Source organism: Plectrocnemia conspersa, unplaced genomic scaffold (assembly GCF_051122295.1).
Source record: "Plectrocnemia conspersa isolate PC_06_02 unplaced genomic scaffold, ASM5112229v1 ptg000012l, whole genome shotgun sequence".
NCBI lineage: Eukaryota > Metazoa > Arthropoda > Insecta > Trichoptera > Polycentropodidae > Plectrocnemia > Plectrocnemia conspersa.
Genome location: NW_028277176.1, coordinates 20,283,586 through 20,311,203, shown reverse-complemented (window position 1 = coordinate 20,311,203; position 27,618 = coordinate 20,283,586). Strand labels below are relative to the sequence as shown.

At 29.6% G+C, this 27,618-nt stretch overlaps 1 protein-coding gene across 2 annotated transcripts in view; it reads right to left on the bottom strand.

The window, feature by feature from the left end:
* The window catches only part of Drip (aquaporin homolog protein drip), a 55,358-nt gene that overhangs the window by 1,924 nt on the left and 25,816 nt on the right, over window positions 1-27,618 (bottom strand). Inside the window, exons 1-5 of one of the 2 annotated variants that reach the window (XM_088199228.1) lie at window positions 26,738-26,932; window positions 26,476-26,669; window positions 2,700-2,843; window positions 334-402; window positions 131-268 (exon numbers count right to left, since the gene is read on the bottom strand). In XM_088199228.1, coding sequence (XP_088055354.1) covers window positions 131-268; window positions 334-402; window positions 2,700-2,843; window positions 26,476-26,669; window positions 26,738-26,768 — 576 coding nt within the window. In that variant the 5' untranslated portion in view covers window positions 26,769-26,932. Of the gene's footprint in view, window positions 1-130; window positions 269-333; window positions 403-2,699; window positions 2,844-26,475; window positions 26,670-26,737; window positions 26,933-27,618 lie in introns of those variants that run through there. The other variant, XM_088199229.1, reaches the window with a different exon arrangement.

Here is a 27,618-nt window from a genome sequence, read left to right as displayed (position 1 = left end):
TAAGCTAACGCTATGCCCGATTTGTACTTCTACTCTTAAAAGTATGTATATAAACTGCTAACAATATAACGACTTTTTTATTTTGACTTATCCTTGTACATATACTATATATTAAGCAATAATAACTTACAGCAGCTGCATGGCAAGCAGTAATGGAGAGTCCAATAGCCAATGGTGCCGATCCCTTAACATCAATTCTGCGTTCGTCACAAACTCCATGTACGACTAATACAAGCACAAATGTTATAAGAGCTTCAACCAATACAGCCTGAAAAATTATAACAATGTACAACATGTATTTATTATAATACTATACGAATATTATTTTCATACCTGTCCCTCCGATATTTCGCTTGGTTTTGTTATACCAAAGCCGCCAATTAGTTTTTCCGGAATAGCAAGCTGAATGAAACAAAAATAAATATATATTTATGAGGTGAGCTCATGCATAATGGGTATTCATCGATTTTTGATTTGTTATTAGCGTGAATTTTAGCTCACAACCGTGAGGAATTAACACCTATTGTTTTTTCCTAATGGCAACACCGAGGTTGTACGAAAACGTTTCAAATAATGTGACACAGGAAGTGTGTTTCAAATATGCGTGTCTGTAAATCGCGAAACGAATTGCGAATCCAAAGAAAACCACGCAAAAATGTAACCTGTCTGTAGTAAACATTCTACGTATGTTGTATATGTATTTTAGTTTATTTTTTAATTTATTTAATGGACACTTAAAAATTATTTTATGGCCGTTTATTCATGCACACAAATATCTGGCAATGTAAACATATTAATAATCGGAAATTTTTGACTGAAATTGATCTAAATTATTTTTTATAAAATCATAGAAATATAAATGAAAGGAATTTAAGAAAATAAAAATATATAGAAAAACGCTTATATTAATAATATAGATATTTAGTAAGAAACGATTTCAGAAAATCAGTATAATTTTATAAAAATATGTTATATCTAATTACAATATAATCAAGGGATTAGTAATTCGGGAGCAATAGAGAAAATATCACTTTAAAAGAAATGTTATTTTTTGAATTATGGCCGAAATATTTATATAACAGTATAAAAAATATTTATGAGTATAGTTTTTGCCCAAACAAAGTGTTGCCATCTAGCAAAATAGTTCTAATGGAATGGATTTTTGTGAAAATGAAGACATTTCTATGCAAATGAAGATCCGAGCAAATAATAGGAGGTTATAAGATACCTTAGCTGTTATTTTTTGTATTATGGCTAAAATATTTATGTGACATTTCGAGTAATTTATTATGAGGACAATTTAAATGAGCAATATATAAAATAATTGTTTCATAAAACGTATTGTTTGTGCATTACTATCGGACAGATCAGGTGCGAGCAAGCTGTAGCGAGCGAGCATTGGTCAGAACTGTGAGAACCTTTGAATAACTCTGCAACGAATTCTTATCCGAAGATTTACCTTGCATAAAAGCACAAGCAATTCGTTTTATAATACATAGTATTTATTTAAATGCACATATCTCTTAAAATAATTCCCTGTTAATTGCACCCATTCATTATCATAAGTATAATTTTTATCCAAACAGTGTTGCAACACAACAAAATAATACTAATGATTGATCTAAATTTTGAGTTTTTGTATTTTATTAATTTATGAACGGGTTGAATAAGATTCTTACATATGAGGTAAAGGGAAAGATGTAAAAAAAAATACATATACATACTTTCGAGACCATGAGAATATCAAATGAGAAATATATCGTGAAATTTATATTTATATTTTAATAAATTTATACTTTGAAAAAACAATAGCGTAATTTGGAGGGGGCGAGGGGAAGGAGGGCATTTGCCTCCCGTGAATTAGGCCAGAAAAATGCATGTCATTTATTGAAATATAATCTTAATGAAATCGAAATATAAAGAAAACGATCACAGACTGACCAACTTTTGCCCCCCTCCTGAAAAAAATATGTCCCTGATAAAAAAAGTTAATAAATTCTATACGGGTAATAGTATAATACTATTAAAAATAGTGTTTAAATTTGTAGAGTAAAGAACATAATATAAAATTATACAAGGATTATGACATCACAAAATAATTTATTATACCTCGTTCTTTAAATTTACATTATATTTTTTGCAAACTTCAAAAGAGCGTGTTTTATATTATAACACAAGATTTCCGAGATTAAGATACTTCACAAAATTGTGTCAATGTTTACGATGTTTACATTCAACTTTTGCAAATTATTTTATTACACACTTAGTTATATAAACAAAATTTAATATGTATAATTTATACGAGCTAATTGGAATTTTAAAATGAATTTATTATCAATATTTTATATTTAATAGAGGATATGTTCAGAGTTACCACATTTAAAAAAAATATATTTTTGATAATAATTCCGAGAGGTCTCTTTCACCCAAATCTTTTAAGGTTCTCCGCCATTATCTCTCCTCATCTTGCGTAAAGCACGTTCTGAGAGTATAATAAAAAAATAATAACACACAATGCAAAATCCAAATTATATTACGCATACGATCTCAAGGTTTACGATGATGCAAATTATCGTATTTCACCGGCGAAGGTCGGCGTAACTTTTTTTAGGACGACAGCTCTCATCTCATCTCGTCTCAGGACAAAACCCTCTGCCTTTGGAATATTAAAATGCAAGTCCTATGATAATATTTTTTACCTTTATCAAAGCAGCGCCGGCTGTGGCACCAATTAACTGCGATAACACATAGAACAGAGCTTTGAGAAGGCTTATGTTTCCAGAAACTAGCAGCCCGCCTGTTACTGCTGGATTTATGTGACCTCCAGATACGTGTCCGATGGCCTGAAAAGAAATAAAAAATAAAATAAAATCACAAGAACATCCACAATGCATGTAGCGTATTCGTTTTTTGACTGATGCCTATCATATCGCATAAAATGGAAACCGCGATAATCAAACTGTTATCTAAAAATATATTAATACTGCATTAACTAATTATTGCATACTAGTATATTATCGATAACCCCAGAGTACTCTTATTATACTTAGCAGTAAATGTGTTTAGCCATGAACCTTTATAATGATATAATTAATGCTAATGCAGAATCTCACAATTATCTAGTTTATTCTTTTTTTTCAAATCATATAAAAAATAAGAAGGATCTTCTTATGAAAGAGTACAAAATTCACAATTGGATGAAATAATCCTAAATCAGAGAGAAAAATAAGATAAAAACATGTTAAAAATTACGAAAATTTGACATTTGCGACGATACTATTAATTTGACTAAAATATTAACCTCTATGAAAAATTACTTTGTAAAAAAAATAAAACAACCATTGGCATAACTGCACGATTATATCGGGTTCACTCGTGATAATTGCAATGTAATAATTCGAAAAGATTTGCAAAAAGCTTTATTTGTGTACTTTGTACCTTATAACGATAATTTTTTTCTCCTTAGCGTAATAATTCGCATTTAAGCGGACACATTAAACGGTATACGAATTGGATTTTTCCTAATTATAAATGGTATACATGACAAAATATGGCTTTACCGAATAACTTCACTCATTAATATACTCTATTAAAGAACTGCCTTCAACCAGAACTACCACTTCGATATCGTCTGGGAACAACGAGAGTTCTACCGAACTCGCGGAATGCGGAACTACGCCGAAACGACCGAGACGACTCTTAAAGCCATTTCTTTCGGCTGTCTAGATCCAACGAATTAAAATAAATGCACGCACTATCAAATACCACACAAAAAATACTTGGCTACTAATATTCATTTTAATAAAATATAGTCTACACAATTGTCCATCGGCTGAAATCCCGACAGATTATAAATAACATAAGTTTTTTCGTATATATTTATTTTTACCTTCACAATTTCATTTAATGATATAAATATTAGAATATATCTAAAATACATATTATATGGTTAATTTTACTGGCAAAATATAATTATTCCAAAGTTAAACGCTAATTAATTTTTGCTATGATTTTGTCACATGATCTAACCCAACTTTATGTTTAAGTAACAAAATGTTTGTATACAGCTTATTATTTATTACTTTATCTCATGTATAAGCTGGTAGTTAATCTCGTTTCTGTATTTCACTAATTACACTCATATATAATATAATATTACCGTATCATAAACAACGATTAATATCTGAAATTACATGTTATATATACAATATTTACATATATATAGTATATATTTAGAATCTTCTTAAACGCTTTCGTCAATTTACAAGACAGGGAATTTTTATTATTATTATTATGTGATATTATGATTTATATATTATAATATATAGTTTGAAATTTACATTTAATTAAAAACATTATTGATTGCTGCAGTGTGAAATAATTAGGTTAATTTTTCGCTTTCGACGTTGATTGAATGATTTTTTTTACAAAGGAGAGATAAAGTGATTGAGAAATTATAATCTCCATTATAAAATTGAGAAAATGCAGATTAATCAAAAGCTTTATTTAAACCCTATGTTTGAAGCAATATCAACTTTTTCATTTAAACTTTGTAAGAGATTAATTAATTAAAGTATAAAACAATTCTCAAAAATTGAAAATAAAAATACATATGTAGATATAATGCTTATTGTATTATTATTATTAGGAATAGCTAGTTAGAACTTTTGCTGTTTTATGTATTGTTAAAAATTGAAAAATATTTTACATCACATCATGTGTTGTCTTATAAATCGCCAAATATTAGTGTGGCATGTTAAATGTTTCCGTTTTCTTAATATATGCATATACTTTTTTAGAAATTTGTCTCGGACGATTCGAGACGCATGTCTTATGGTCTCGCATGACATTTTAATTTTTCATTTTTGCGAATGTTTGAGAGTTCTGTGCAAGTTAGTAGCTTTGGACAACGCTTAGTTAGTGACGGTGTATTGAGGGTTTTTATGAGATTTATTTCAGTTAAAATTAATAACCACCGTAACGTTTTAAAACTATTTTTAAAGTTGAGCAAAAAAATAAAATATCAATACAACTGAGTCAACATCGTATACATTTTTAGAACATTTGTATACACATTGTCGAATTTTACCATTTGTTTGCATATATATAAATAAATAATAATATTATCACATTAAGGCACCTTATGATTAACCTAACCGATCATATACATTCTAATTGAGTTCAATTGATTCGTGTGTCTGTATTCGATGATCTCACAGTCAGATATTCCCCGATTTTCCGATCGCCCAGAGCAAATTATGAGGTAATTCTACAAAGTTCAATAATTCAGCACAGCTTTAACCTTGTACATATGTTTAACACTAATAATAAGCACGGTTTCTCAACCATATACAAATGTACTGATTAATGTAACAAATAATAACACTGGGACCATAAATGATATAGCTCAAAATTTTTACCCAAATATTTTCAAGCTTTTTTCAAAAGTAGTAAAATCACGTGTATTGTGACTGGGCTAAATCTATTTTTTTTAATGCTTCCTATAAAGCATTTTTCATTTTCTATTAAATACATGATAAGTTTTACAGGATACAATTTAATTACGCCATTTATATATCTGTAGTATGATCTCTTAGACCTCTTTTACAGAATAGAAACTTAAGTTATAAAATAATATCGAATAGAATCAACCACCGAGTTAAAACATCTTAACAAATAAAGAAGTTCTTTAAAAGCGCAATAAAAACATTAAAGGTAAAATACAAATATGTTTGCCAATTTATATTTTACCAAAAAATATGCCAATTGTTCAATAGATGTTCTTAAAGAATTAAAATAATTCTATAACTGATTTTAAAATCTTTGAGAGTTACAAATTTAACTTCAAATCTTGCAGTTCTTTCTGATAAATTAACCTGAATTTTTTTACTTTTGCGTACCTGTGATGTACGTATTTCAACTGATAATGTAATTATATCTTTAAATTTGTCATATAAATATATATAAAAATATTTAAATTATTCATATTTATGTTTATTATATGTAGTAAAAATAACTATTTTGTCAAAAAATCAGGTAGAAATTTACCAATATTGTTGCGAATTTAACTATTATTATAATGATTATTTTATAATATTATCCATATTTTTCAATATTAATTCGCTCATTTATACATATGTACATGAAGTCTACATCACAGCTGCATATGGATTTTTGCAAAAAAAATTTTTTGATTTTTTTTTAATAAAAGTGAAATAGTTTAATTTTTTCTTTCAGGGAAAATATATGAACATTTTAAATATAAAATCTAAGCTTAAAGCTCTCCAATCGTATTTTTTGCGGTTAATAGTTGTTACTACAGGATACACGTATTTATTTTCGACTTTAATACTTAATTACGTTGCCAAATCAAAAAGGACTTTTTACAAATATTTTCCATACTTAAATGAATAAGCGAAATTGAAGAAGAACACCTTCGCTGAATTCGGCATTTAACGAAAGTAACTCGAGAATAATTTGTATTGGGAAAGATTAGAGCTTTGAAGTAAAACTTATTGAAATGAGGCAAAATAAACCCATTTCAATTTTTTTTAACAAGGATCCCTAAATTATTTTCAAAGCAACTTTATACATAAACCAAGGTTTCTAAATAGCAAATAATTTAAAGGAGCTTTAGAGGCTATGAATTAAAATAATTTATTTAAGGGATGCCTGTTAAGTTATTAGGGTTTAACAGATGGAGAACCAGTGATACGGGGAAAGGCTCGATCGCATACATATGAGCACCTGCAGAATTATTGTGCAATAGCTCGTGCGTGTGCCTGTGTGTGAATGTGTGCACATGTGCATATGTGCGCAATTATTGCCGACTGATTTATTTGTAACGTGCGAAAAACTGAACCTTGACTGAGCTTTTCGGATCGTAAAATGCAATCAGTCAACGTGATTTACCGTTTGAAAAATGAGATTAATTAAAAAATGAACTATTTGAATCTTAAACGAAAGCAGATATTGGATTTGGACATTTGCGATAGATTCTTTCCCTCTCGATCGCTCGCGTGTTAAGTGACGAGAATGAGTGAGATGCGGTTCGCATGCCCTTATCTCTCGCTCACTCTCGTTACTTAACACGCGAGCGATCGAGAGGGAAAGTATCTCATCGCCTGCGCCTGGTATATAGATATATTTTAATCGTTATAAAAAAATTAAATTCAAGCCTGAATTTATAAAGTCGTGTATGACATAGAGCCCTGCCACCGTTTCAATAAAATAAACCTCACTATAATATAAAGACTGCAAGAAAAAGATAATTTGAGTAATATTTTTTATTTCTATTCTATAAAACAAAAAATACACGTATCTATCTATATGCCACAAGAACAATAGCGACGTGACATTTACACATTTCATTCTGGCTGCCATCTCTAAGAGAACTGTGCTATTTATAGCTTGCAACATTTACATTTTAACATTATTTTTAATTAATGGATTTTGTGTGTTGCATTTGGTATGGCATATGGTGATAAAATTATTTATAATGAATAAAAAATGAGGTTGAATCTATTTCGGACGAAGCCGTTTAACTAGAAAAGATTTAATAATAAAAAAAATATATTTAAGTTTTACCTGGTTAAACGAAGAAATTATTTAATTATTTTTACTTGCATTAAATATGTAGAAATTGGGTGAAATACGCATTCAATGAGTACATACAGTAATATTATAATTTGATGTTTTTAACACGTTTCGATTTCAAGATGAATATTTAATTTTTGCACGAATTTCTTCTTGAGAATAATTATGTTTGATCTATTTATCTCAATCTATTTAAGCTTAAGTCAATCTCAAAGGCGTACCATAATATTATTATAAGCAATCGCTTGCACCACCCAACGTTTGAAAACCGTTATACGTGCAAATTGAAATCGTATCACGTTTTGTTTAAATTATAAATAATCACGCATTGCTCGACTATATCCAATTAAATAATTAGGAGTAAAAATATCGAAACACACACATACGCTTAACGTATTTCCAAGCAGCTTTGAAGTGCTCTAAAAGGTCATTGCGTTTTTCCTTTCGCAGCCATCGATCGAGATGACGCATAATTCCATTTATGCGCGACCAATTAAGAAAAAAATAAATTTTGCGAAACACCACAGACCAAAAACAGAGAACGATTTGATTTATTTTTCATACTGCTTCAAGGACCTGTCGTCGCTTTGATTGTACGCCTAATATTTCTAAAAGCACTAGCGTAATTTTGTAATATTTATTTATTAAATATTAAAATATAGAACCTTCAAAGTATGGATTACTTATAAAATCATTACTGGTTATAAAAATAAACAGAAATCTGGCGAATAAGCATTTCAGGCACTTTATCAATTTCTTAAAATAATGTTATCGCATCCTTCTAATTCAATTATTTTTCATAAGTTGCAGCAGTAATAAATTTAATTGTTATTTTTGCTTTAAAAAAAAGTCAATAAAATGTACCTATTAAACTAAATAAAAAACAATGGATTACTAAAAATATTTTTAGGAGCCCTGTTTTTTTATAAATTAAGAGCCATGATGAATAATATTATTTAGTAGCACTTTTCTATTGCTTAAAAATATCACAAATTGGATTTCTGTCATGAATTTGATAAACAGTAAAAGATTAATGGTGAACAAGGACTATCAATATTCATTTGAAGTTATAAGCATCCTTAATGTAAATGATTTTATTGTATATATTATTAACGGAAAAATAATTTGATGATTAGATAGTGTTTATCTTTGAACACATTCTCTTGACAGGCTGTACTTATTGTTTGGCAGATATAGGACAAGGAGGGAGTCTATCGCTGTAATTGATTTGGTGGCATTTTGAAACATGATTCAATTTTTAAATCGGCATATATCGCAATTCGTAGTACGTGGGCGCTCGCGTTTTGCAAAGTTCGACATTCGTCTATTATCCGAATTGTCTTTGGGGCTACACCCACTTGTCGGCATTTCGCAAATCGTCTATCGAACGATAAATAAAACGCATTGAATCGACACATCCAAAATATTAACTAGAACCATCCAATTCGGAAGTCGTTTCTATTAAAAAAAATATAGCAACCTAGAAGAAATTATTAATCAAATTTATAGTACGCCTTCAATTATAATGCAATTTATTGACGTATACTAGAACGCCCCTAACGCAAAACAATACAACCATTAATTAAGCGAAGATTTCAGATATGTTTCATTTAAAATGTTAATTTGGTGCCCAAGGCGCCGAATCTAATATTTTATTTGGTCATATAACTAATAATATATCATTTAAAATGAATAATAGTGGCAGAAATTTTGCGTAAGTAATGTGGAAATATGATAAATATATGCACGATACCGATCTTATTATATATTAAAAAAAATAATAGGCATATTCGAAAAGCAAAAATTCAGAGATAGTCACAATTAACCTCAGCGCATTTAGACTGTAAAAGAGTTTCTTGAATCAGTTATATCAGTTTTCGCGCGTTGGGTGCCAATAATTTATATGATTCAACTCTCTGTATCTTCGATATGATTTAAAGTATGAACTATCATTGTTACAAGTTTTTTTACAGAAAGTTTAAGCTATATTTTATTACAGCTCAACATAGTGATGCTGAATATTTAAACCGTGAAAGAAGAAGCAGACGTGTCTAAATTTTATATATGCTTCATATTCTCGGGTTATGTGACTGTTATAAACAAGCATTTTATTTGTTCGAACTACCATAGCTTCATACAATTACGTGTGAATTTATTTTGACCAAACAGGCTCAAGGAAAAGTTACCCCCTTAGGCACTTATTTGATGCTGTTGTGTTTTATTATTCACACACAGTGGTTACAAATAATCATATTGTTTTTCAGTAATAACGATTTATGTTACATGGTTCAAGTCGTTCAGATTATTGTATGTTTTTTATTAAATTTGTGATAAGGTCGGAATAGCATAGTCCGTAAAGTCTAGACAGGTAACCCAGAGGTCTTAGACTCAAATTTTTATTTATAAAAATGCGCTATTTATTGATAATAAATTAGAGTACACAAAATAATTTATAATTAATTACATAGATGTCATTGACTTTTAGACTTTCAGTCTGGTAGTTAATATTTGCTTCAGAAAAGTGACCAAATTTTGAAAATATCAAAGGAGGACACTAAAAATAAAAGAGCTATCCAGCTTCTCAACGAGTTTGCCAAACACAATGATGTTTTTGGTAATAGCTATGAGGAGTTGGAAAAAATGTGTGGGATTGTGCTCATCTATTTGAGGTGTGCACCACATTTTATTTTTATTTTTTAAAAACGTTTTATTGTATAATGGTCATAATGACACATTGGGATGTTGGATGTTGGCCAGATTTTTAATACAAAATTAATTAAAATAATAATGAACTTGCTGAGGATGGAAACGAGTTTCTTGATTTTAACAGTCTAACAATAGACTAATAGTTTTAATATTGTTTATAGGTCATTAAAATAACTTTTTCATTTTTTTACGAGCTAAAAAAATTATATTGTACAATGTTTTTAATTATAAACATTACGTCAATTTAATGAACAGAAAAAAGTTTTTGATGAATTTTAGCAACAGTTTTATTTATCATTAAACGAAACTTATACTTTTCCGTATTAATAACTAATTCGGTAGTTTAACCCTTTAAACGCAGAAAGCGACTAAAGTAGCCCAATTGATTTTTTTATCTCTTTACGCAAAAAAAATATTATTTTTGATAACGCGTTCAAAGGGTTAACCACAACGATGCTACGACCAAAACTTGACAATTATGTCACGATGCGTAAAATTTATTTTATACATATATATAAATATATGTATATACGCAAATATCCCTTGTAAAATAGAAAAATCACGATATTTTAAAGTGGATTAATAATTTTGTTTACAACGTTGGCAGTGCAGCGCATCAGCTTCCGGCGGTCGTGTCTCTTCAAAAGCTCCGCAATACAAAAACGCGGACATGAGCTTACACAACAAATGATGTAAAAACACAGATGACACGTCCGGCAGAAAAAATATCGACAATAGCGTTAATTGATGGACGCTTCGAGCGGCGCAAAAGAAAAATCGGTCCGACATGATAAATTAGATGTGCTCCGTCTCCAACGCCGATCGATCATCATAATCGACAACGCCATCAATCAACAAATCTTTGCACAATTCCAAGCCTACAAGGATGCTGCGAATGTACGTAAATTAGATTAATGTAATGTTTCTTTCTTGCTAATGGATGATTTCGCGTTGCGTGCGCGGAAACGCTCGCAACGTTGCATAATGGAAACACTGAAAAAAATAAACGCTTCGATGTGACCAACGCTTGACCCGACGCGTTACTTTAATGTGTTAAAATGCTACCACGTCTGTAATGTAATGAATAAAAAATGTGTATCGAAAAATTGAAAGGCAGCTAGGCTGACCGACTGACTTTACATTAGTATTCTGGAACAGCTGTGTTCAAGCGGCGATTGAATTTTATTATTATCGGAAAAGAGTGATTAAGAAAATGCGCGTAAAAAAATAATCCAAGAAGCAATTGTACGTTAATTTATTATTTTTATTTTTAGTATTAAGATAAAACTGCAAAATTTAAACAGATAAAATGGCAAAAAAAATATGAGCTAAAAATTTAAAGAAAATACTTACATAAACCGCTGTTAAGTCAACATTTAACGTACGATTAATGATTTGTTTAAATTATTTATTTGGCATTATTTATTAACAAAAGCATATAAAATAAATTAATATTAAATACATAACTATGGATTTAATATATTTTTTTAATACATGTAGCGATTCTTTTATTTTATATATTTAAAAGGTATTTCAAATCTATCATTATTTCTTATAAAAGTCTATAAACGCTCTTAAGATTTTATTTTTAAATTATTATCGCAATTTTTTTGTGTACAGAATATTTTTAACAGTTCAATTACTCCGATTGGGTTTTCCTAGATTTTTCTTATCTCATAGATGTACTTATATCATATATAAGATTTATAATCAAAATCCAGCTAGGTTGTAATCTACATTATATTCTCCACTATTTAATGCTCATTAAGTTTTTATACTATTTATCTATCAATATAAATTCAGTACGCGATGCATATAGTCACCGCTGCAAAAATATTTGTGATTAAAAAAGGTATACTAATAACAAATATGATTTATACTAAATTTATTTACTGTAATTATTTTTATAAGGAAAATAGTTTAACTAATCTATTAAAATTATTAGTAATTGAAGATTTAACGGGTGGGAAGTATTGGCCGCAAATCAGGGTATTAAGACCATGTAGCGCGAGACGAACAGCAATGGACGTGGGAATAGTCCACTGATGATTCTTTTGAGGAATATATTTTAAGAAACAAAAATCATATATTTCGATGCAAATCTAGCAGAAGATTTAAGTTTTGACTAAAAAATGAATCTGTAAGAAAATACAATTTTATTAAAAAGAGGGCAAATGAAACGGAACGAAGATATTTGCCATTTTGTTCAAAAAAGCGTTTAAAATCATTTATTTTTTTTGTACAATATTCAAGAATGAGATTAAATGGTGGATAGAAACGAAAAAAATGTAGATCTTAAAAAAAACATTGTAGCAGATAAACTTTGTATAGAGCTAAAATTAGTATTTAGAAAAACCTAAAGGTGACATAAACATTTGGGCCTGATAAATCACTTTCATTTGTTGATCCACAATATTTTTTTAAATATGGCATGAATGCCCCCCCACAAATTTTGAAATGGCGCGCAAAGACATTAGCCGCGGTAAAAGAGCTAATGGAAGTGTCATTAAATGTCACATAATTTCATATTTAAGGTCCTTGATGCCAGCGGAATCATCTCGGCGGATATATTATAGTCAAGCCTTTTTTACTAAGGATTTTGATGTGACGTTTAAAAAGCACTGGTAATTCGGCCTGCACTTTGCACGGACTCATAGCATATAGATAAAGATGCTCAATTTTATCTTGAGAAATGCGCAATACTTCAGGAACGTTTTAGTAGTGCGCACTCTTTATGATGCCTTACTCCACAGCATACTAGAAGCTGGCTCCAATATATAAAAAGTACAGCGTAAGCAATTCAGTATTTATACTTCAATGAAAACGGGTACTATCCATTCCTATTTACCAGTGCTTTTATTTTGGGAGAGCTAGAATACGTTTCGCTGTCAACTCGCTGAAATTTTAATGTTATTTAACACTTTTAGAAATTGTTAAAAGGCGTAGTTGACAACCCTTCGGACATTTTACTGGTTATTGTTTTTAGTTTTCAACTTACTGATTGGCCGATATTTACAACCATGGCGTATTTAAACTAAAACGTAAAGAAATTGCCAGATTTTTAATATTTATGATTGAATTTAGAAATATTTTAATTAGTGATTATTATATAATAATAATTCCTATCGATCATCTCATATTACGTTTTTTAAGATTCTCGCAATATCACGAAAGAATATCGTGATGATTAATTCAATTAAGCTTGGTTGTACATCTCAGATATAAAAACTCTATTATTCTCTATGAGCCACTTTAGCTAATGTAGAATACCATATATTTATAAAATAAAAAATAAAACACTACATTTGTAGATGCTAATTTTTAATGTATGTAGAAAATAAACCACAAAAGTTGGCATGTATACTATTGATTCTAGACGTTCCATATTATATTAACATTTAGTGGATTACATCTTTAGAATATTTAAAAAAAATAATACAAGTTTGAACACATCTGCATGCATTATTGTTTAATTAATAGTCGATAATATTTTTTATAACATGTCCAAAACGCGCGTGTGAATTTCCGAACGGTCATCGCGGGTCATAAGACAAACGATCAAACGTTTGTGACCTCAGCCAGCTGCTCAAACAAATTCTGAACAAAAATTTAGGTGAGCGTTTTTTATCAATGAAGAAAAAAATGATGTTGAAATTATTGAAAATTGTGTCATATGTTTTATAGAACAGCCCGAATTCGCCCATACACATAATAAATTTATACATATTAATCTCGCACGAATTCCTATTTATCTTAAATGAAAATTAACGACGCGATACATATCTGCGACGTGTAAGTTCGAAATATTGAATTTTGACTACACAAGCAACACTTCGATTGATCGGAGAATTAGACCGGAAAACGTTAAAATATATTATATCATTTAATATCATACACAAAGCAATCTGTAAACGTTTCATTTTGTGAGTTTTTTGCCGGTGAAAGAAACATGTCGCGTGTGCAATTTTCCGCATATTATAAATATAATCGAAACAAAAAGTGTAAAGTTTTCAATGGACATATTATTAGCATATATTGTATTATGTAAATATTCATAGAGAGAGCTTCTGTTCTGACCATGCGGAAAAAATTCGCTCTGATGACTCGTCTCGCATGCAAATATTTTCTCGGGATGAAAAATCTTGTAGTGGCAAAATACATAGTCTAATTTATAAAAAATGCATAGCGTTGCGGCATTATGAAGCTAATTGCATAAAATATGATTGCTTTTCAGCTACTTAAGTATCGATTTTTCTGCGTGAAAAACGCAAATAAAAATATATGGCATGCGAGTTATGTTTACATATCATTAAACATATTATGACAAAATTAATTGGATTTATATAATTTTATTGTAATTTATGACAATATTATGTAGATTTTATTTTACCATCAGTTATATTTTTTCCTAAGTTTTGCAAAACTTTTGTACGTGCATGTAAAAAGTGAAATTGCTATATTAATAAAAAATATTTTTAAAAAATTCTCTCAATTTTTCACAGCATATAAAATAGATTTATCAAATATTTCAATACTGTAAATAAAAAATACATTTTGTGTCATAATTAAGGATTCAGACTCGTGCATTTGCTCGATATCTATTCTTTTCAGGGTACAGAATTTCACTTCGATTAGTAATGCAAACCTTTTGTATTGCTCTCCGAAATTATTAAAATTCGTTTCGGAATTCGGAATGAAAAAAAATCCCAAGATTTCGGATTTTGGAAATTCGGAAAATTCGGAATTATTAAAATTTGCTTCTCTCTTCTATTGTTGTGAATAACAGCGCATGTTTTTGTTTAAACGGTCGTATTGAAAATGGCGACAGCCACAGGCGAGTCACGAGAGAACGCGATTGAGATTCACGAAATCATTCCAGAACCCAAAACTGAATTTTTAAGAATAATTGCATTGTCAATAGCACCCTTAGGTGTTTAAATAAATTATTAGCGATGTGTAATTTTCTGTGAGAACACAGCGATTCTTATTATATCGCGCCTAAAATAGGGGCTGGGATACAAGCACAGATAGTAACTGGATATTTTTATACTAAGTGTGGAGGATCTTATTCTTAAACTTGGGTTAATTACTGTGACAAAAATGATCGTTCATCAATATGGATAAACTAGACACTAGTGTAAAAAATGGGACCACACAAAGCCCTCTTTACGACTAGAAAAAAAGGGTTTTCCATAAATAACACGTAAGGATTATCCGGTGCACTGAATGATTATTTCTTTGTTACGAAACGGTCATGTGAAACAATATATCACCGGAAGACAAAAAACAAATAAAGCCACAATTACCGTTGCACAATTCGACCTCGGAGATGTCCATCAAACAAATGTCACTTTCTAGAAGCGTATACATATTTTGTTGTTATAAGAATCAAGTGCAACGATTGGCTGGATGATCGCTGCATGAATGTTTTGCAGCCCTGAATACATAAAACTGCTCTCTAATGAGGACCAGACAGACACCGGCAGACACTCGAAGACACTGTCAGGTCCGCCCGCTGGCAACATACGGTCATGAACGTTTATATCCAGACTCTACCATACGAGCACCGCAGCAGAGAGGGATTAACCTCCGCTATACTGTCGCTGCCATACCAATCAGAACTCTAAGGATCTTCCACTGACATCATCCCTCCGCAAGCTTCTCTACCACCGCTCAGAGAATAACGATCTTGCCCATTTGATAAAAATATATAATACGGTATTTTCCGACACTAAGATGCGGATGATTTTTCTACTAATTTATACTATACATGTTTTAACTTTATATAAGCTAAATATTTTTAATGTTACAAAAATGTATAGCCAATGATTTAAATGTTACAGAGTATACAATGGGTGCAGTTATTTTTAACCCATTTTCTTTAACGTGGCAACCCTGTTAAAGTTCGCGCGCGGAATTCGCTCGCCGGGGCGCGCTTACCCGTCACTTCCTTTCCGTGTTTCCCCTTTTTTTAATTACCTTAAAATGTTAAAAATAACGATGCGGTCAGAATCGCTGCTAAATCGCCCGCGTTTATTTATTTGATAGTAATATTTTGCAACATCCGTTCCACTTATGGCCGATAGATACTAGTCCGTCGCCTCAGGGCAAAGCGAACGTTCGATTAATTCCCCGGGAGGCTATCTGATATTAGACATCTAATGCGCCCATACACGCCCGTGCGTGTGTGTGAACGTGTACGGGCGCATTATGCGCGCTTTAATGGCAATAGTCGCAAATTTAGCCGTTATGTTAATTAACTTTGAATGCAGCAGCGCTTATTCGCGACTTGGATATATGGCAATGCGAGCTTATGCGAATGGCGATTGCCGAGTCAACGAACCGATATTTCTATAATGCGTGTCAAAAATGTGTCATAACACGCGTTTCGCAAGTTAATAGTTAATAGTGAAATGGCACTAATGTAGAATGTAAAAAAAACATTTATTGTATATTACTTAGTCATCGAATAAGGACTAAATGGATATTACAACTGTTGCGTCTAGAATCAAAATCAAAAATGACACCTTTACTTTCTTTTGAATAAAATAATAATTGTATCATTATCAAGCAGTATATATTTGAAGACCTCAATTCGGAGAGACATTGCCTTTAGCATATGTCACCAATTATGTAAGCTTCATCTATGTAAACTACATTTTTTATTTTGTTTTAAAGAGAAAACATGAAGATTTTAGTTAATTGAGACAACTGCTGTTTGTAACCTGCTGATTTTTGTAACATTTTGGCAAAAGTGACCTGCTTCATTCGATTCTCACTCGTAATATTGTTATAAAAATTCACCGCGATGACACTATTTTATTGTCTTTGACCTGAACTGGAAATTCACTATATGGCAACACTGAGCAGCTAGGAAAACACGACTAATTATCAGGTAAATATTATGAGTAGATATTTTTAATATTTTTTCATGACCAATTAAAATATTTCGCATAAAATATGATTTCAGAAAATATGTCGCAACGGTGGCTATTTTTTATATTTATTTGTAGCATAGAAAGAGTTAGCTCGTACCTATTATTATTTATTCAAGAAATTTTATTACGATATTAAAAATATATAATATAAAATGCCATTCATGGCCCTGGTTGTAATTATGATTTTTGCAGCTTAAAGTTGTCACAGAATGCAGAACGAATACATTTAGCACAGACATTTTCTAAGTATTGTATTATTTCCTACCCTCGCTTTTCAACTTATATCAAGGTAAGGCCCTTTCTGGGAATCTTTGCTCCAAATAGATATTTATTGGGACTATGAACTTGTAGGTCTAAATTAAATTAAAAAATCAGCGAGGTCGAAAGCGATAAAAAAACCCACCGAAGACGATTTTTTCTCAATCGGCCAGCTGTCCACGTGACGCCATCTTGTCTGCGCCGGTCGGCACGTTTGCGAAACACGGTCCGATATTTCAGCAAATTAATTAAGACCCGACATTGAACCTTCGGACAAGAGAGAAAAATCAACGCCGCCGTATAAATCAGACGAGTTTTTACTCACCGGAGGCCGTTAATCAGGTCATTTGCGATCGGTCGATCGCCATAAGGCTCGACCGTATATAAACATTAATTACATAATTAGCCACCGCGGAGATGTGGCTAACTGCGATCTTTCCCTTGACATATGCGCAAAAAGATAAACATCGAAACAGATCGGCAGGTGTGTTGCAGCTAGTATATTGGTGTATAATGCATAAAAAAGATCTGACTCATGAACTAATATACCAATTATTTATTGTGAATCTTGCGTTGAAATTTGACATAAAAGCCCAATGCGTTACAACGGGGTGAATACAATCAATAACTACTGAGTAAGCAGTGAGAACATTTTATTAAATTATAATTATTGATGTAGCTTACAATTAATAAATGCCACTATGCATGACCTAGCGCAATTTTATTTTAAATATTCATTACAATATTCATCTGTGAGATTAGGAAAATCTAGGAAAACCTAATTTGTGATAATCGATTGGAATCATAATTATATAATAGTTTTTAATTCCTATCGGAATCATTCCAATCGATCATCACAAATTAGGTTTTCCTAGATTTTCCTAATCACACAGATTAATATTGTAATGAATAATTCAATAATTGAAATTTTAGATACGAAGGAATATTAGTATAAATTGTTAGCGCTTTTATGTAATTTTTTTTCTTTCCCTTTAGTTTATTGGTATTATTTTCTATATAAGTAATTTATATCAATTCGATTTTTTTTTTTATATATTTATAATGTTCTTTATTTATTATTTTTTTCAGTTATACATGAATATATGACTATCTGGGGTACCTCAAAACAGTAAAAAATCGACCATCGTAGATGTACGGCGATACTATTCAAAGGGTTGATTAGTCTATATAAAAAGAGATTGAAAAATATTTTTTTCTTGATTTGCAACGGCTGATGGTTTTATTTTTTATTTAGAGAATTAAACTTCTAAGCAAAAAAATTGTAAGATATTAGTTTTAGATATTTTAATTGAAAGCATGTAAATTTATTTATCATAATGATATTTATAATTTAGGAACAACTCTTATGTATTATATTTGATCTCTACACATTAATCATCAGTAAATAAAAATTAGAGAAAATTTTGTAAAATATTAAAAATACTTTAGAAACATTCTGTACATATAATATAATATCACCTGAGGCAACTAAAAAGCAATTGATTATATTTAATTATACTAGTACTTATATATTGTATGACAAAACTGTGGCGAGGGCATCACGATTTTGGAAGAAAAAATGAGAATTTTGAGCACAAGAGATCAACAGCTAATTTATTTTTTAAATGATAATTAAAATATATAGTACTTTAATAAAATAATTGATATACATAAATGCATTAAATCGTAATATTTTTCCATAATTTAAATATTTTAACAACATTTATATAGAAAGTTAATTATAAGATAAGGAGGCAATAGAAAAATGGTTGTAATAATTTTGAAAGCATATTTCATTTCATAAGAATATATTTTAAAATATTTTCTATTCAAATACTAAAATAATGTAATTAAGGGTTGATAATAGTGGGCTTGACCATATTCAAGTTTAGAAACGCGTTTTCTCTATCTATCACAACCGTCAATAAAAAGCGTCGATGATTCAGTGGTCGACCGGTCAGACACCGGTTTTTCCTTTCTGCGATCTTGAAAATGACAACTCTTGGGGGGCGATTGCATAATCGTTTTGTTTGAACACGTTTTTGGAGCAAGCGACAATGAAATTGCGAACGTGGACACGATTCCTTCAACAGCGTGTGAAAACCTCAAAACGATCAACAAATTGGCTAATTAAATGATTATTTGTTCGCGTGGAAGGTTGACATGACTAATATAATTAGCATATTTCAATTCGCACGTTTATCACGTGTGTTATGGCAAATTTGTACATAATATGGATTAATGGGAGGTCAAATATATATATCGACTAATAATGACGATAATGAGCAGCGTCAAAAAATCGTATTAAAATTTCTCAAGGAGACTAATAAAACATTTTTAAGTAGTTATTTTTCTTCTACATCGGTGGTCTGTGTGGTTTTATTTATTACATAAAAATATATTTGTATGCAAAGAAACATTTAATTGGTCTCCCCTTTAATTATTAAAAAACTGATTTTCCATATAGTTTAATTTAATGTAAATAATATTATTGAAGACAAACATACACTATAATGAATAGCCAATATAAATTATAGAAAACTTTTTGAAAAATCATAAACAGCTCAAGATGAGAACAAGTTAACTAATTTTATCAAAAATGAGTTACAATATCCACTAGATTAAGTTTTACGTGTTTTTTTTTGTAATAAATACATATACAGTAGTGTGCAAAAAACCTCAAATATATAAATAAAGATATGATATCAGATTTTCATCAGTTCTGTGTTTTTATTAAACTTTTTAAATGTTTATTGAAAAAATGAAATTAATTAAAGTAAATAAAATAAAACACTAAAATTTGGCCAATTATTAAAAAAGCTTTGAAATTCATTATTAAATTATAAAACATCATGCAATAAAAAGTTATCTTAAATCGCGTATCACCACAAATAAATAGTAATTATATAACATATTATTTTATTGTAATCTTTAGTCTACAAAACTGCTGAAAAACATTGTATCAACAATAACGAATTTAATATGAAAGTGATATGTAAGTGAAAAGGAAAATATTGAATCTAGGCGTAGCTGTTGTAATAACTATTAGATATTTTATTATTAACTACATACGAATCATTTGAAAGTAATGTATTTATTATTCCCGAGATTTTATCGTTTACCTCATTTTGGGTATTATCACATGGTTATTATATTACATAAATGATTCTCGGTAGACCATAAAGAAAGCTTTTCATCTATTTATCAAATGAGTATATTAATCAAATGAGCTCAACGACTACTGATTCATCCAAAAAAATCTATTTAAAGCAACATTTCGCAACCGGTTCAAGATTTATATGCAAAAAGTGACCCAAATATGACTGCATTTCCAATATATGCATACCGTTTTTAGCGGCTCTAGCCCGGGGCGATCAACTTCTTAATACATATGTTTTTTTTGTTAGGCCCGCACGCGTCTCATTCATTCATGTCTCTGACCTTCGTTGCGAAAGTCTAGTGATTTTTTTATTCTTCGGTTAGTTTGCGGAGGAGATTACGTATAATGCTCTTTTTAATTGCAGGATTCCGAATAATAAATTAACGATTTTTCTGCAGAAGGCGTTAGCATTGATCCACTGAAATTTGTCCGAAAAAAGCTTGGTTCAAGATGAGATCGCGAAGGTCGGAGATAATTAAATAAATACTTATCGACGTCGTTAACCTCATATGCGTATATTTATTTGCGAAAATAAATTAAATAAAAACCTAAGGATGTTTTTGTTGTTGCAAAAGTGAAAAATCGTATGATTAGTCGCAGTTTTTTTTAATTTACGTAAGCAAACATATACAAAATAAATTAAATCAATTTTATTGTATATACCTGATTTGATAAATATAGTTTTCTAATAAAATTATAGTATGTATTCACATAACTACGGTTCGAATGTTTAGGTATGTAAATTTTTGGGTAACTAATTAAATATAGTGATTTTACTATGCTTTCTACTGTGGATTTTATTGGTTCTATTATATCCGGAACATTATTAGCCAACAATTTTGCACCCACAGTTATTTCATCAAATTTATCGTCACATACATATATTGAATAAATATATTACTACTACAAATATTGTAAATTTTATGTATTATACAAAACATGATTCATTATATTATTTTAACTGATATTTAAGTGATGTTTATAATAAAGTCTAATAAATTATTTGTGGTTTTATTAAGAAATGCATTATTGACATAAAAACTTATATTTAAAAAAAATTATATTTTATACAAAATCTTACATATTATATATATTTCTTATTTTACCATTATTTTACTAATATATTTTTATGTGTATTCTATTTAGATATAGAAGTAATAATTGCAAAAAAAAATTCTATATGTGTATTATATATGTATATCAAAGAATTTTCTAGGTTTAGAATTGCAGCTGCGAAAATTGTAGAAGAATAATATTTTTAGAGACATTTCTTATGCATAACTACTATATATGTATAATATATATATATATATATATTAATTCTAAAAAAACGGTTTTTCTGCTGTGGTTAAAAAGTATTGCTATAGGTTAAATAATGGAATTAGACTTAGAATTTTGATAACTATTCATGTTCTCGTCAAGATTCATTTAGAAAGGTTATATGTCTTTAACGGATGTAATTGTATTTTTTTAGTTGTAACTCATATCTAAAAATAAATTACTGCCCATTCGATATGCCGAAATTAAATTTTCTTACGTATCGTATTAAGATTCAATTCAAAATTAATTTGACTGTCCTTGCGCCAAATAGGACCAACGAGGGGACCTTTGTCGGAATCTCGATACGGATCTCGACGACAACTCAATACAAATCTTGAATAATTATGATGGATGTAATGGAATGTATTAAGTAAAAACTGTATTATGTAAATTATTAAAATGTTTATTAAATTTAAATAAATGAGTATCTTAATAGTCTATCAAATAAACTTAAAACATTTTTACGATATACATATATTTACACATACACGAGTTGTAGTATTCATTCAAGCGTATTAGTAAATTATTACATTTAGTAATATATTCATGATTCATTGCTATAACCCTGATTTAGTCAACTGGTTACTGTATCAAATAGTAATGCAATTCTTGAATGAAATATTCATATAGTTAAAATGTATTACACTATAAAAATATTAAATTATAGACCTAATGCAAGTTTTTGACTTTGGTAGTTATAATTAAATGGATAAATAACAAATGAAAATATATAAATAGAGTTTATAGATTTGTTATTTTATGTCACGAGGCTATGTATAATGTGTAAACATTTTAAGGTCATTACGTTTAACCGACATATTTAAAGAAAGAAAAAAAAAACAATCAAGGAATTTGGTTGACATTTTCTTTATTTAATCCGTTAGAACGTAAGTAAAATATTATAAGATTTAAAATAAAATTATAATATAATTAAGAAGATACCCGAGAATTCAAAAGTAACTGAACTGGACCAAACTTAAATTTTGTTTCTATACTACAAGATACAAACCTATTTAAAAAAAATTGTTGCTGATATATATCAAGTGTGTCTAATTATTATACATTATAAATATTTTTATAACGATTTTTTTATTGTATTTTTTTGTCTAAAGTCTAGTAAATAGAAGGGGTATATTTATTGATCGCGAGAATTGATAATATTTTATTAAAATACATATTCTAACATGTATGACGCCTAAAATTAATTTTATTTAGTGTTTATTAAAATATAAAATTAAGTTGTTTAAATATTATATATTTATCTAGTGCAATAAAAATAAAAATAAATTGAAAAAATCATTTAAAATGGAAATGTGTAATATTGATTCAAGTCATCCAAAATGTTTTTTTATTTATTAAATTTTATTGCTTAAAATCTTAAAAGAATATAGAGGATTAAGAACTACAGCCATGGTCATAATAATGGGCACCCTTTAAAATGGTCTGTAACACTTTACAAGTGCATAATCTGACCCAAATATTTTAGCAATTAGTTTTAACCGTAATTCTGAGAACTATACAAATGAGTTTGTTTTAAGTTTAAAAAAAAATATTGCAGGTCAAATTGTCCAGTCTCGCTTAAATGACCATTATATTCAGTTGCATGATTTCGGTCTTTAGTTGTCGTTATAATTTTTTTCGAATATTATATAAACATTTTAAAAATACCAAAAAACGCGAATTAATAGAAGCTAAAAGAGCGAATATAATTTTATTGCATCCGTATTTTGCATATTATTGACTAAATATATAATCACATAAATTGGGTTAAAGTGGGCCCATAAATACCAAGATTGGGCATCTAAGGATTAGACGATAGTTATTTGATCCGAGGAAACTAACTTTAAATTTAAATTTCTTAATTGAAAAAATATATTGAAAACCTAATTTATTAAAAAAAATTTAAGTAATAATTTTTTGAAATAATTATCCTTTTTCAACATTATTTAAAGTTTTTGGGACTCCTGGTGTGGTACACATGCGTCGAAGAGCCGAAGAAAAATATTTAACTGATTGCGTAATACCCAAAGTCAAATATTGTGGCGGAAGCGTTATGGTCTGGGGTTGCATGGCGGCAGTAGGGGTAGGAAACATGTTCACTTTCGAGAGTAGTAAGTATAGTGACATTTATATTTCGATGTTGGAATCCATTTTAAAGGATTTCTACTGGAAAACATTTCCAAGCATAGATCACGCTACAATCTGATTAAAAAAAGTAGGAGTTTGACGCTTTTAGGATGGCCTACACAGTCACCAGACCTAAATCCCATAGAGCATTTATGGGCAAAATTAAAAGTAAAGGTTGCCCAATACAATTGTAAACCTAAAATTAGCTGCAAGAAACCACCCGCAAGTCATTAGTTGAGAGTGTGCCAGCTGTAATTATAGTTAAGGATAGGTCTACTAAATATTATTCTATAAAAGTATATACATATTTTTTTTATTATTATTTCAGTAGGTTATAAACTAATTGTTATTCACTATCATGTTTAATATAAAAGAAACTTTATATAAATTACGTTTAAGGCTCAATTTTTTAAATATCAGAATATGGAGTCCAGATGTGCATTAACACAGATATCATATAATACGTATTTAAGTATCAACGGCCAAAGCACATCAATTAAAAAACGACCATTTAGCGATTCCCTAATATATTAAGGGCTAAAAATTGTACGTTTATTATGGAAAAGATCACGATTTATTTACATAAAAAGTTTGTATCAAGTGACGTATTTTCCTTAAATAGGCCAAATTCTGAAAATAGCTACATAAACATTAATCTATTTTGGCGATCGCACACAAATTGGGCCGCTACAGTAACATTTTATCGAATGTTATATAATAGTTACAAGGTTATTGAAATTTATATGAATGATCGTCGGACGAGGTCCGGCCGACCGTCGCGCTCTCAGTGATGGTCCACCAAAGATTGAATGTTGCCCTCGCCGCCGTCACGTCAGAGTACCACCTAATTTTGTGACCAAATAAATTACCACCCCACATGCAGTATTTTATTTAATTTAATTAAAATAATTAAAACCTGATGTTTTTTATATGGACAAATCGATACTAAATTTCCCTAAATTGTTACTTTATTATATGATTAAAATAAAATAAAATTTAGACGCAATAGGCCTACGAATATCGATCAAGGCAATAGCTGACACAAATCGTTATTCGGTCCAAATTTTTTTCGATGAAGCGTTCGCGTGATTGACGGTTTACGGTCGACATTTGCGGCGTGCAAACTAGTTATTAAAAAAATCATATGCGCTCGCGTTTTATAATAAAAAATATAAATAGACACTAGTGAATTTTAGGTAATAAACTCATAATTAATATAATCGATAAGTTTATGCTAACCGAACGCGACGTGACGACAGATTTGATTTTTGCTTATTACGTTTTTAATTCATGGTCGCCGCGTGAATATAATCCATATGGGTTCTCGGTTGCGAAACTGAATATGTTACTTCCATTAATACATTTTTTATTATATAATAATCGTTTCGTAACGGACGTAGTTTGGGAAAATTCGTGACGGTTAAGGTTAATAGGTGTATTTAGAATATCGAAACAGAAAGTAGATTGTTGAATAATTAAATACATATATGTATATTTAATTTGATTGATTTAGTATTGGCAGTTTTTATTTATAAGATTAATGATGAATTATTCATTAATTAAAAAAGGACGGCGACATTGTAATACAGTTGTTCGATCTTACTAGGCTGCTTCTATTTTTCCTCTAGAAGGACAAATACTAGATTTTTGTACTGAATTCAGTACAAAAATCTAGTAGTCTTAAAGTAATAAATTGTTTAATAAAACAATTTATTACTTTAAAATTAAAATATAATACGATGCACTCTAAAACTTATTTTAGTAATTTATATATTCATCCGAACCGAATCGTTTGTATCATACGTATATAGGAACTCAAAATTCACTTATTAAGTAACCCACGTTACTTATGATACATTAAATGCGCATATGAATGTAGACATCTTGTATTGTGAATCTAGATTCGATCATGTGAATCTAAACTTTATTAAATGTTACTAAATTCACCTTGACATGGTATCGGCATGATGGGATTATTATTTTTTTGGAAGCTCATCTCGTAACATGAAGATAAATCGCACTCGGAATAAAATTCGCTGATTACGACACATCCTGTATGATTTGAACTATTTTGAGACATTTATATGACACGTATTAATCATAATATTGCTTAAATATATCAAAATCTATATATTACTAAAATACATGTTAAGAAATTTATGCTTAAAGCTATAAATATTTTAATTGAAATCAGGATCAAACATTTATTATTCATATGAGGAAATTACAAATATATATATAGTATATATTAGTATAGGTGTATATTATATTAATTGTAGCTTTCTATAATTTGTTTATGTTTGCGAAAGTTCCATGATATTACAAGTGCGTCGAGAGTTTTTTTTAGGGATAATATTACTAATTAATTACCTGGACTACTGTTGCGACGATCAATCCAAAAGTAATAGCAATCTGTAAGTTTGTCGGTTTATTGCTTTCGAAGGCGATAGTACTGCACAATCCAACCGAAACTAGCAGAAAAGTACCCAGACATTCTGCCAGAAGTTGTCGCCATAAATTTCTGTTGTCTGTCAGATCCGACAAGCCCACGAAACTGTTTGTTTCTGCAACAAAAACATCGATAATATTAATCAATTATATTGCTTTAATTAATTCATATTTTTTTGCTCACTGTTGAATATTGCACAAGTAGTTAATTGCATATTAATGTTATTGTATAGATCGTATTTATGTGGAAATGACGTATTTCCTCACTTAAACAGTAAAACACTTGTTCAAACAATATCGGATGTCGCTCATGAAAAAAACATGTATGCTTTGTAATGAAACACTATGTACTACTTGTGTTGGCGTTCAGCGGCAGACTGAAGTACTGAAGAATGAGATGGTAGACAAAGTGTAATATAGACGAGTAACTCAATTTTCCGACTTTGATGATGGCGATCGTTCCGCGTTTGATGGTACAATTGCCATCGTCGGTCGCTGTGAAGCAAAGTAGCGAGGAAAATCGAGAAAATCGAAACGTTTTCCACGCTACATCTACGACCGTCTAAAAATGTCTATTGATGGTTTTATTTTTAGATTATTTTTTTATGGCGTGAGCCACAAGAAAGGGTCGTATTTTAACTATGACGTCATATTGCGAAACGTGAAAAGACTAAGCCCTGACACAGTTCATATCACAACAGCGAACGCAAACCCTCTAGTTCAAAATTAAAGTTGATCTAAATTTATAATACGTTCACGTTGAGTAGTTTTACGTCGTTGTTTTGATTGTCTATCGATCTACGTAGGGTTTTATTTATTTATGTTGATTCAGTTTTGTGTATAATGAAATATAATGATACGGTTTGATAATAATAGTATGTTTTGTATCAGAGACTTAAATGCATAGTAAAAGTAAGCGTCAAACCTATATTTTAAAATCTTAAAAAAATAGAACAATAACAGTGTGAGTCATTCTAAATCAAGGTGAATAAATATGTTTATTATTCGTATATGAATTTAGTGTGAATGTGAACGAGTGATTCATTTTCATATAAATTATTTTAA